Source organism: Phaethon lepturus, unplaced genomic scaffold, assembly GCF_000687285.1.
Source record: "Phaethon lepturus isolate BGI_N335 unplaced genomic scaffold, ASM68728v1 scaffold22915, whole genome shotgun sequence".
In the NCBI taxonomy this organism is placed as follows: domain Eukaryota; kingdom Metazoa; phylum Chordata; class Aves; order Phaethontiformes; family Phaethontidae; genus Phaethon; species Phaethon lepturus.
Genome location: NW_010542997.1, coordinates 1 through 12,353, shown reverse-complemented (window position 1 = coordinate 12,353; position 12,353 = coordinate 1). Strand labels below are relative to the sequence as shown.

At 38.6% G+C, this 12,353-nt stretch overlaps 1 protein-coding gene across 1 annotated transcript in view; it reads left to right on the top strand.

The window, feature by feature from the left end:
- ANKRD32 (ankyrin repeat domain 32) overlaps positions 1–4,486 on the top strand; it is a 36,783-nt gene extending 32,297 nt beyond the window's left edge. The window contains exons 15-17 of the mRNA XM_010288233.1: positions 842–934; positions 1,321–1,503; positions 4,002–4,486. Of these exons, the coding sequence (XP_010286535.1) occupies positions 842–934; positions 1,321–1,503; positions 4,002–4,486 (761 nt within the window). The remainder of the gene's footprint in view (positions 1–841; positions 935–1,320; positions 1,504–4,001) is intronic.
- The last annotated feature ends 7,867 nt before the right edge of the window (positions 4,487–12,353 follow it).

Genomic DNA, 12,353 nt, shown 5'->3' with positions numbered 1-12,353 from the left:
ATGTTTGTTGCATCATCTTTCACCTGGCATCAAGATTTTTCTCTGGCTCTTGTTCAAACCTAATCATTTAGTGAAAGCAAAACAGCGTTTAGAATGGGTCTGAAGTTTTTATCATGCAGAAACTAATGGTGTCTTTACATATAAGCAGCAGTTCTCAGTTGCTTGCTGTTCAATTTTTCACACTTACTTCAGCTTTACATGGTACTAAGGCTTGGGTTTTTTTTTCCAGAGGATTTTCTTTTTTTTATTATTATTAGGACCACTTAATTTATTTCTCTTTTTCCCCCCTCCCTTGCTACTGTAGCCAAGTCAGACAGCCTATTGAGGAACAGCAAACCATCTGTTAACGGATTTGAAGTTCTGAATTATACTTGACTGTGTAGAGGCACTCGTGCTTAGCCAGAAACATTCATTTGAATTAAGCTATAAATGCTGTGTAAAAAACCCCATACATTTTAACGTAGGTTCATGAATAAATTTAAGGGAGGGCAACTGCACTCTAAAGTTTTATTGCTTCAAAACCTGGTATTTTTGGTGTTCTGTGATCACTTGGTGCTTTTATAGTGTGATTGAAGCTTTAAACCTTGAACTGAGGGGAGATAATTCCTATGTTAAACCATTTGCAATACAATTTCATTGCTGGATCTCTGGTGGAACAGAAGCTCTGTGGGTTTTTTTTTTTGAATTTTCTTAAAAGATGTTTAAACAGGATAAAGGAAAATCTTACTCATTATTGAATTTTCTGGCGTATAGCCAGGTCTCCTAGTTCCAGGCACTTTGATTATTTTCTTTAGTTCCTATCTTGCCTAGTCTAGTGTAATCTATTAATTTTTTATGGTAGGAGAGACAGCACTACATAGAGCTTGCATAAGTAACAAAGTGGAGAGATTGATTCAGCTTCTGTCTTTCCCTGGAAGAGACATTAATGTTAAAGGTAAGTTATTAATTTTCTCTACAGAACTAAGAAATTAAGTCAGATAAAGGACTATATTAATGTTTGGTAATAAAGTTTGAATTTATACTATTAAAACTGTCTATTGTTTTAAATAACACAAAATGAGGACTTCATAGCAAAAATTGAGGCAAGTTTAATTTATAACTAAAGTGTGTTTTAACATCGCATTTTCTATCGATTTTTTTAAATGCTATTTAATTTTTTTAGATGTTTTTCAATAGAATTTCTTGTTTTCAAATCACAAGCTGCTGCTGTAGCCATGATGAAAACTAAAAAGTAAAGTGTTTTTCTGCCTAATGAATTACAATATTAACATTTTAGTACTACTTCTGCTGTTTTAAAACTTCCCTTGATTTATAATTCAGACTATGCTGGCTGGACGCCTTTGCATGAAGCCTGTAACCATGGCAGCACAGTGTGTGTCCGCGAAATTTTGCAACGCTGTCCAGAGGTGGACCTGCTCAGTCAAGTGGACGGGGTGACTCCTTTGCATGATGCACTGTCAAATGGACATGTAGAAATTGGCAAGCTGCTACTTCAGCATGGGGGTGAGTGCATTTATGCTAAACTGGTTTAGGGAAATTAGCCACTGTGCTGAGTCCATATGAAGTTCGTGGTGTTTTTCTTAATAGATGCTTAAAATAAAATGTTATTATGAAATATTTATTTTAAAACCTTTTTAAGCCAAGCTGTTTTGGTCACAATAAAAATAATACTGTTTTTACATTTATCTTGGTCAGCTGAATATGAAATTACTCAGGTTTTTCACTTTTTTTTCCAATATGGTAATGTTTTTATTATGCATTTTACACCATATGCATTGTAACTATATTCTCCAAACTCAGTAATGAAGATAAAGATTACCTAGTCACCAAGCAAAGCTAAGGTTTTTATTTTGTTTTGATCTATTTTTACCATGATGCAAAAATAGATCAGTAAATCTCTATATAATCATGTGTTTCAACATAAATTTGTTCAACATTTATGAAAATGAATGTGATGGTCTTTGAAGAACACAATTAGCTTGGTAATTAGTTTAAGAAAGGAATCTATATTGTAATTGTGGTAACTGCTGTTTAGGGATAATAGTGGGAGGGATGCCTTAGTTTCTAAAAAAAGAAACATCACCCCTTAGGCAGACACATAATAAATATTTTGAACAATATTTTTTGTTCAGCGATAGGGAACTTGTATCTTGTCTTGAAATATACCGTATCAATATAATTAGCTTAGCATGTTTTTTTTAAAAAACAACTGCAAAGTATGGTCTTGGATATCGACTACTCCTTCTTCTAATTCATTTACTAAAATGAGTATTTGTGATATCCTTACCATTGGCCTACTGTGTAAGTTTAATATCTGTGCATTATATGCTGAGTCCAGATTTTTTCAATAAAAATCATTCTGCATGTAGCCATAAGGCAGAAGAACGCACTGTATTTAGATGGTCTATTACTTAATTAAGGTAGAGAAACAAAATTCTGTTTCATTCTTGGCATAAGACCTTCCGTATTTACAGTCTTCTCCTGCCCCCTAAAGGCTCTTTCTGTGTCTGTTACGCAAGCACCAGCTCATAATCAATACATTCCTCTGCAGTGCTACCTCTGTGTGTGCTGAGCTTCAGTTCTGAGGCTCCCAGGTGTTTTATATATCTACTGAAGCATGTGTCTGACATGCCGAGCCAATACCGGGGCTTGGTTCAATCGGTCTAAGTGATGCAATAGCCAATATTGTAGTAAGCCCAGCTCCTCAATTGGAAATGGCATTGCACTGACAGATGTGCATTTTTCCTAGGCTATTGTGAAGAATAGGTAGTGGATGATCCTGTTGTCCTGGGGGAAGAGCTCTACTTGCACTTGCATTCATCAAGGTTTTCTGGCAACTGTAAGGCTGCACGTACCCTTATCTTTGCCTTTGTCACACTCTGGGTTTTGGCCTGTCAAGTAGCTGACAAGGCTATGGTAGAAAGCATGTTACCCATTCAATGTGGATTTGCTCAGCTCAATAATTTGTAAGACATCTCTGGAAAAATGTTTTTCACCTTCTTTCTTGAAAAACCTTCAGCTTGCGAAATTTACTTTTCTTGCATAATCAGTGATGGAGTAAAACTATACAGCTTTAATCACAGCAAAGTTAAAACCTCTAGTATGGATGTGTAATGTGGTGAATTACCTTGTGTAATTAAAATATATTTCTGAAAATGTATTCAAGATAAAATTGCATTATTACTTTAGCATAGTAACCCAGATTTACATAAGAAGATTTCTGATGTGTTCATCTTTGGAAAAACACCACCTGTAGTGTGTTAACTGCCTTCATTTTTTCTTACTGATGCAGCCTTTCATAAACTTACCAAGACATCTGTAAACTATTTAAATATTAATAGCTCCATTGTATTAATAAACAGGAAACACCAAAATAATGTAATATAATCTGAACAAGTAGAATGTGTCTCACTTACTTACTTTAAATCTCTTTATTGAAGTAACTAATTTCAGAAATCTGTTAAGACAAAATTTTGAAACTCCATTGTTAGGGGAGACTAGGATTACTACCTCAATAGCTTACCTTGCTGCCTAGCCTAGGACAAGCTTAACATCCAGAAATGTAAAATAAAGACCATCATAGTAATGTGCCTTTAATTTGCAGTCAGTGTCAGCAAATAACCTGGTCTATAAAATACCTAATGGAATTTTACAACAGTAATAACATTACATTTTTACACACTCTATGTATCGTTACTTGAAATTTTGGGATAAGGAACATTTGAATTTCTTTTCCATTTCTATATAATGATCCTTGGCTTTGAACCTAGCAAAACTGGGAAGAAAATTAAGCCAATATCGTGAAGAAACTGTTATAAAGGGTCTCTCTACATGTTCTAGATTGTATTGCAAACGTGTAACTGATCAGTTACAGCAACATAACTTAGTACAAAAAGGAATTTAAATAGACTCTCTAGCTTCTGGAAAAAAAACAAACCAAATCTTGTTTGGCTTCCAAATCAAATGACCTGTTATTATTAATGTTTGTATGTTCCCTGCAGGACCACTCCTTCTACAGCAGAGGGACTCTGATGGAAAATTGCCACTGGATTATGTTGAGTCTGAACCAGTGAAGCAAGAACTTTTGAATGTTGTTCATCCAGAAGAGAACATTGAAAGCTTCTATGAACACACAGAGCGAGATTTTTGCAGTCAGCAGAAAGAACTGTGCTTGATTTTATTTAATAAGATGCTGCTGAACTTCTGTTCAGTTTATAATCTCTCTTCACCCTTTACTTTAACTCTCAGAGAGGTAGCTTGTTCAAACGTACTTACAGTAATGGCTCATGATAACTGTAAGATGAAGAATACATTTTCTGCAGATTGGTTAGTAGATACATATTTTAGAGAGCTAGAAACTTTTCAAAAGCTACCACAGTTTCTTCAAGAAATATCTGCAAACATCATTTTTTTTCCTGAAGAACAGATGATGGCTTTATTAGCAACTCTGGAAACTATGGTTGAAGCATATCAGCACTTTACTTAAATCTTTTTAACAGCTAGCTTCCAAACAAGTTGCATGTGTTGAATCTTGACTGTTAACCCTTGGTATTAGGCTTTTTTCCTGGCAATTAAAGGACAAATTTCACAGCCCTACACAAACCCTACATGTTAGTATCTCCCATGTTGTTAACGCTTTCCTCTAGCAGAACCTGGAAGTTAGATGCATTGATTCAGTGCATTTTTTAGGCCAATTTTTTCCAGTCACAATGCCTTCTAATTGTCTGACCGATCTGGATGCCTGTGACCCCCCCAGGAGAGTGCTATACCATTTCCATTAAGTTAAACTTTGTATTTTCTGTCCTGGAAATCTCTGTGACCCATCTCACATCATACTTCACTTTGGTTTCCAGAGGTAGTGACCCTAAAGTTGAAGCGGGCTGGAACACTACAACAAGCAGTTTTTAATTGAGCAAGGCTTCTGCCTATATATTTTAAAAGGCTCGTGCCTATATATTTTAATCTCCTTCAGTAAAATGGATATTATAGATATTTGTCATTAAACAAAACATATGGAAAAGCAAATTCCTTCTCTCCAGTTTTGTCTTATTAAAACTAAAGTTACACTGTGTAAATTAATTACATATTGTAAAATTCAAAACAGAAGGTAGTATATGTACATATATGTATCTTATGTACAGAATCAGTGTACTAGCATTTCCCAGGCCTTTGTTAGTTGGATAGAATCGGTCGCACAAAGGCAGGTGGAAAATCGTCTCCCTCATCAGCACTATGGTGCTGGTGGTCACAGTCATTTGTGCAGTGACTGACCTGAGGAGACTGGCCCAGATGCTGGGGTGCTGTGCCCAGTACCAGCGGGTACTACTGACTAGACCCTTAAAACCATCGAGTCACCTTGCGCTTTCCCAGGCCAGTGGCGCTGTGAAGGGCCAAGTCCACCCTCAGCATCACCGCCAGTGTCCTTGGCTCTGCTCTAGCACGTGTTGGCTTGCAGGGGTTTGATTAATCCGTTGCACTAGCAGTGTATAAAACGGTGTGGTAACACTCCTGGGATTCCCTCAACTAAAGATGCTGGTGGAAGCGGTGGCACAAATCTAGTTACGTTGGCAGGGGAATTTACAAAGGATTAGAAGAGGCGGTTTAAGTATGTACTGGCCATCAGATTCTGACACTAAGTATGGATCTCCTTAAAAATTACACCCCATTTAATATAAGAATTTTGTTCTCCATTCTGTGAATACATGCAAACTACACACGATAAATCCTCTAAACTAATCCTCTAACCTAATTTAGGATTGTGTGCTACATATTCTATCAGATGGTCCTTTTAATTAATTACAAAAAAGAGAAAATCCTGTGCTGTTCTTTAGAGGTATTGAGGCTCGTGAGGCAGCTGAACTACATAATTGTGCTGCATGGGGCTGGGCGTGCAGAAGAGTTATGTGTTTTGGAGAGCTCTTGCTGTGCATTTACACAGCAACAACTATTTCTCCTGCCTTGCATCTTTTTAGAGACACAGTGCCAAATTAATTTCAGACTAGGGTCTGGGAAGAGATGCACTTGTTAAGGGAAGTTTATCCCTTCTCCTTCCAAGGCAAGAGAAGGAAGTGCTGCTTTAGAGTGAGGATTTTTTTCCTAACAGATTCAGTAATAGATTAGGAATAATTTTAAATCTTACCTTTAGGAAGGTACTAATTAGCAATGTTTCCAATTCCAATTCTTCTGCAATAGCGATTTAGAATACTGAAAAAAAAGAACCCTAAAAGAAAGGGTGTGGATAATAGCTGCTTCTGAAATTGATGTTGCTTGACTAGAGGGAATAAGTTACATTGATGTAGCTGGCTTACAGCACATTAAAACTTCCATTTAGCTTTTCTGCAGCTGAGATATATGATCTCATAGCAATTAATCCACTGAAGATGCTCAGACTGAGTTGGTCTTGGAACCAGACCTTCATTACAGAAGTTCAGTGTTTATTAATGACTGATTATTATTTTTATACATGCATGCAGAACAGTCTCCTCTAATAGAATAAAGGGTCAGCTCATATTGGATTTGTTTCTGTTTGTGCATTTTTTATTTTTTGATAGTAACAAAGCAACACCAAAAAACCCCTTTGGTGTATATGAGGTGGACTAATAAACATCAGTGTTCCCTGTATGAAAGATGAAAGAAATGCTATGTACATACTTTTCTAAAGAATGCAAAATATGCATTTAAGTTGGCAATATTAGCATTTTCTTTAGTCATGAATTTGATAGGTAATTGGGAATTTAAAATAATTGGGAGTCAGAGAACTACAGAAAAATAATTCTGGTCCTAATATAATACATTAGTGACTGAAATGAAAGCAGGAAATGCTTTATTTTGGTCTGACAAAGAAAGTGATTCTGCTTATGTAGCCAAGATATTCCCACAATTATTTGCTATTATGTCATTTAGACAGGAAGAAAAGCACATCAATCATTTATAAGTCCTAGTTACCTATTTAAACTAATTTCATCTCTCCAAGATACTGTAAAGTAGATAACATACGCTAAATGAACATTATTAACATCGCAAAATGAAACATTCAAAAGTTAGCAAATGTCTGAATTAATATTCCACATGTAGCCCCAATTTAAATATTGTCTGTGTGCATCATCTGTCTTTAATTACATGGTGACACAATTTTGTTCTTTGTAATGTTCTCTCAGTTTAAGTAAGGATCATGTATTGGAAATTTTCCTGTTATTTCCCAGTTAGTTATGCTCTTAACAGAGTTCAGTTTTAAACATATTCAGTTTTATACATACCCAAGTTTGCAAACTCTGTATCTGTAAAAATCTTAAGTATATCATCTCAGTCGTATTTGACATAAAATTATGTGCTTGATTTAATTTATTAGAGAGTACCTGTTCTCTTTCAGAATAGCAAAACTTTCCTGTTAAATCATCATTGCAATAAAGTGAGATCTCTTAAGTTATTGAAGTGTCTGCTTTTTAAAATCCTTTTTAGATATGTAGGGTACTTCCCACTTCCTGGCTCAGTTAAAAGAATAAACAAAATCAGCCAATCAGCCCCCCTCCTCTTTTTCTCTCTATACCCGCATTTCACGTGACATGCTCAACAAGCACGAAGGTACTTCTTCATCCTCAATCACCAGTCCTCTTCCCAGGCTTTTAAAAAGTTCTTCATTATTTACTCCACGTTCACCGTACAGTTGGAGAAGATGGCTTTTGCACATGCACCAGATGCAAGCAGCAGCGGTCAGCAGCACCATAGCGAGTAGGTCGCAGCAAAATAGGTGGTGGAGCACGCTGGGATCCGCAGTCGGGAATGACAACGGCGTGCAAAGATGTTGGTCAAGCTTCGAAAGTTGCCAGAAAAGTTGCATTAAGCCAAGTTTCAGTGTTATGTTTTCTCTGACACATATTCTGTGTTTCACACTGCTGCCGTTACTAGGTAGGAAGCACGTCACTATGTGCAAAAATCTCTGCGATATTTGCAAGACAGATGTTTTATACGGAGAGTTTCTTGATTTCAAAATGGTGACACTCATTGGCAAATAAATCACTACTGCCATTATACTAGGAGTCCGGGCTCAGGAGTTTTGCTGTTTACTTGTTTTATTTTTGTTTAGAAGCAAAGGTTAGCTTATAAAATTTAAATATTTCTGTGGCTTCAATAACCATTTAAAATTTCTTAGAAGAGAGAGGAGGTTCAAACCTCAGACCCTGAGCTCCCTTCAAACTACCTAACTAAATAGTCCTGAAGCTCTTTCCTGCACCATCTACGATCCTGACTGATGCTAAATTGCTGCATTGCAGAAGGATCACAGACGCCCTGTAAGAGTTAATATCACACCCCTGTCTCATCCCCCTGTACTGGGCACTGGTGAGGCCGCACCTCGAATCCCGTGTCCAGTGTCGGGCCCCTCACTCCAAGAAGGACATTGAGGTGCTGGAGCGTGTCCAGAGAAGGGCGACGGAGCTGGGGAGGGGTCTGGAGCACAAGTCTGATGAGGAGCGGCTGAGGGAACTGGGGGTGTTCAGTCTGGAGAAGAGGAGGCTGAGGGGAGCCCTCATCACTCTCTACAACTACCTGAAAGGGGGTTGTGGTGAGGTGGGGGTTGGTCTCTTCTCCCCAGTAACCAGCGATAGGACGAGAGGAAATGGCCTCAAGTTGCGCCAGGGGAGGTTTAGATTGGATATTAGGAAAATTTTCTTTACAGAGAGAGTGGTCAGGCATTGGCACAGGCTGCCCAGGGAGGTGGTGGAGTCGCCATCTCTGGAGGTGTTCAAAAGATGCGTAGATGTGATGCGTAGGGGCATGGTTTAGTGGTGGACTTGGCAGTGCCAGGTCAACAGTTGGATTTGATGATCTTAAAGGTCTTTTTCAACTTAAACAATTCTATGATTCTATGATTCTATGACAGGCTGCCCCTTGCCTATACATCACGAAGCACACTGAGCCTTTTTGCCTTAGCATCTTGTCATGCTCCCGTGTGGTCAAGAGTGCCCAGTAAATTCAGTGCAACCCATCTCCGGTTTATTGTCAGGTAAGTACAGCCTTCATTATTCATCATGTGCTCTTACATTTAACTTGCACTGGCTGCATTGACACTTTTTTTTTTAACAGGGATCCAATTTAGCGACTGAACCAGACGTACCTGTATGAATGGTCACTTCCTCACCTCCTGTGCCATGTGCAAGGGTCAATACGAATGACTATACGTTTACTCTGTTGGTGAAACATGCCAGGCTGAGTGCCAATCCCAGAGCAACACCATGAGAAACATCTCATGCTCAGCGATTATTCCCAAATGCATACTTGTTTAAAATCTGTCACACAACTCCTTTTTTAATCTGTTAAATGCACATTAAATAATTACAATCATCAAACTATAATATATAAAGATCCTTAAACTTCATAAATTTATCATCAGATTTACTAGGATATGAAACGGTGCTTCTTCAGGAAAACAGCTCTAAAAATTACACTTTGCTAAATATTCACCTCTGCTCTCATATTCAGATAAAGATAGTGAAAATGTACCTAATTTATCAAGCAAACTTGTAATCTCTGTTAAAAAAAAAAAAAAGAATTCTGGTGTGTCCAAGAAGTTGCTTTAAGCCAGGACATCAATAGATACTATTATAGTAGCATATTTTAGGCCGCTGAGTAAATGCAAAATGCCTTTTTTAAAAAAAGGACAAGCAGAGAACTATTTAGCAGACTTTATCCTGCAGGCAGGCAGGGAATCCCGTGCGGAAGAGGTGAAACAGTACAGCTGCAGAGCTCCAGCAACACTACCTACACAGGCATCTGTGAACCACGTGTTTGGAGACCATGATTACATTGCTCCCCAAAAAATTAGGAATATTAAGAAACAATATGTCTATCTGCCTAAAGTTGATGATAATATACATAAAAATAGGAAAATTAGACTATTTTGTTGGTTTTTAACAACATTTTTAACAACATGTTACCACCCACATTCAGAAAGACTGCTGGCTGGAGAGGGAAGGAAAGAAAGGAAGAAAGGAGAAAGAACCGTGCAAAAATACTGCACTCAAGTCCAGTTAAGAAATTGAGATCCGGCTTCAGGGTTCTTTCAAAGCAGGTTTCATTAATCTTTCAGGAGAGCTATCTTATTGATGCTGGAAAATTGTCATTAATCTTGAATGTAGGAGAAGTGAAAATAAAACAGTGGAAGAGTGAACAGTCAGCTTATACAAATTGCTAAGAGTGCTGACACAGGAAAGCTTACGTATTGTGGCTTGTCACTTGCACACAGCTGAACTCTAATTAATCTAATTCTTGTCTTACCTAAATGAGCTTGTATACATTCGCTAAATGTCATAGTTTTTCAGGAGAGTTATGTAAAGAAGCTCTTATTCTTGTTTAACTCCCAGTGCACCTAAATCACCTCGCTCTTGTATTTAAAAGTAGTGGATGTTTTGCCAAAATGTGTAGTTATCTATATACCAACTCATCTGTAATCAACGATGTGTTGGAAAATTTAGGCAAGGCAAAGCTAAGTAAAAAAAAAAACCCAAAATTAAAAAATTAAACCAAACTAGAGAGATCTGTATTAAAAAATCATAAAGCTGCAGTGTCAATAATTCAGCTTGCTGGTTTGTTATTTGCCTGCCTTACCCATTTAGTCTTAAAATTTGACATTCTCTACTTCTCACTAATGCTCCAACTCTGATTTTCTCTAATGACGTTATCTACCCCAATATATATGTGCATCCCTGCTGAAATTTTGCTCTGAGAACAATTATCATCTGCCAGTTTGAGGTGGTCAACCAGTCACCAGTTTAAGCTGTTCAAAGCACACCCTCTCTGCATGGGGGATGTGCTATCTATAATGGCTCTTGAACTACTGAAGATTGAACTTCATATGGATACCATGTGGACTGACGATAACGTATCTTCTCTATCAAGCCCTTCCGATTTCAGGAGTGTTCATAGAACATGAAGAATTACCTGTTCCCCGATGGGCCTTTGCAAACTCCACACAAAAAAGCAGGGAGGGAAATGATAAGATTAAATGGTGGGTGCAGTTATCAAAGGCTCTAGCGTGGCTTATTTATTGGTACTTCACCACTGTTATTAAACCATGGTTCAGGTTGCGGGGTTTTTTTGGTTTTGTTACAGTTTTTCCACAAATCCAGAAAAATCCTTTCAAATGCATGTTGTGCCACAGCAGCAGCGCGTTTAAGACACAAAGCTTTGATGTGGTATTACCTCATTTGCCTACAGTGACTGCTAGTCATCAGTGAAATGACAGTCTGCTGGGATGCTGGAGGGGGCTGTCTGCAAGAGGATCAACAGTCTAATTAAGTAGGTCCCTTCTCACTCTACCCCCCATCTGAGTAGCCTCATGTCTACTGTGTCATCCTCTTAGGAGATACGCAGCATGGGTTTGAGTCCACTCAGACTCAACAGCAAGTAAAACTGAGGTCTCTCTTCCACCGTGGGCAAGAGCCATGCCCACTACAATGGAGTTAAGGTGCTGCACACAGGTTCAGCTTGATGTTACCTGAGCTGTGGTTGTCACCGTCACAGCTCTGAATGTCTGTACCTGCCCTCCATGAACCTTGCTGAAGCTGACCTCTGCGTGCTGCAGTTGGGGTCAACTTCTGCGGAGTGTTCAGGGCCTCAGCTGCTGCCTCCTGCCCCTCTTAGCAGAGTCAGAATTTTTTCTGATGTGGGAAGATGACCCCAAAAAACGTGTACAGTTTATGAGAAACTGAAGGTATTTTATCAGTTCATATGGAAACACTGTCTTCATTTTAGACGAGCTACTACATAAGCTTGCCTTTCCCATCCATGTTTCCTTTGGTGAGTGGGAAGTATGGGAGCTTTGATGTCACCTGCTCTTCTGCCGGACCCCTTGTTAGTATTTCAGCTGTGGGGTTGGCTGGGAGGATGCTCTCAGGTCTGCTCTGAACCTAACCCTTGCAAGATTTTAAGTCTTTTCCTCCTTCCATCAGTCAAAAGGCACTTAGGGTTTTGAAGACCTGGTATGCTTTCTACAACAATCTTGCAATGCCACTTGCTGTGCATTGACCTGCTACCCAAGTTATTCATGTTTTTGCGTTAAGTACCAACCAGCAAACAGGCTGCCCTTGCCAGCTGTGCCAAGAGCCGTCACCGAATCACAAAAGTTTTGCCCTGGAAGTGACCTTTAAAGATCTAGTCCAGCCAGCTGCCATGAGCAGGGACATCTTCAACTAGAGCAGGTTGCTCAGAGCCCCGTCCAGCCTGACCTTTAGCACTTCCGATGATTGGGCATGCACAGCGACTCTGGGCAGCCTGTTCCAGTGTCTGACTGCTCTTACAGTAAAGAATGTCTTCCTTACGTCCAATCTAAATCTATCCTCTCTTAGTTTAAAACCATT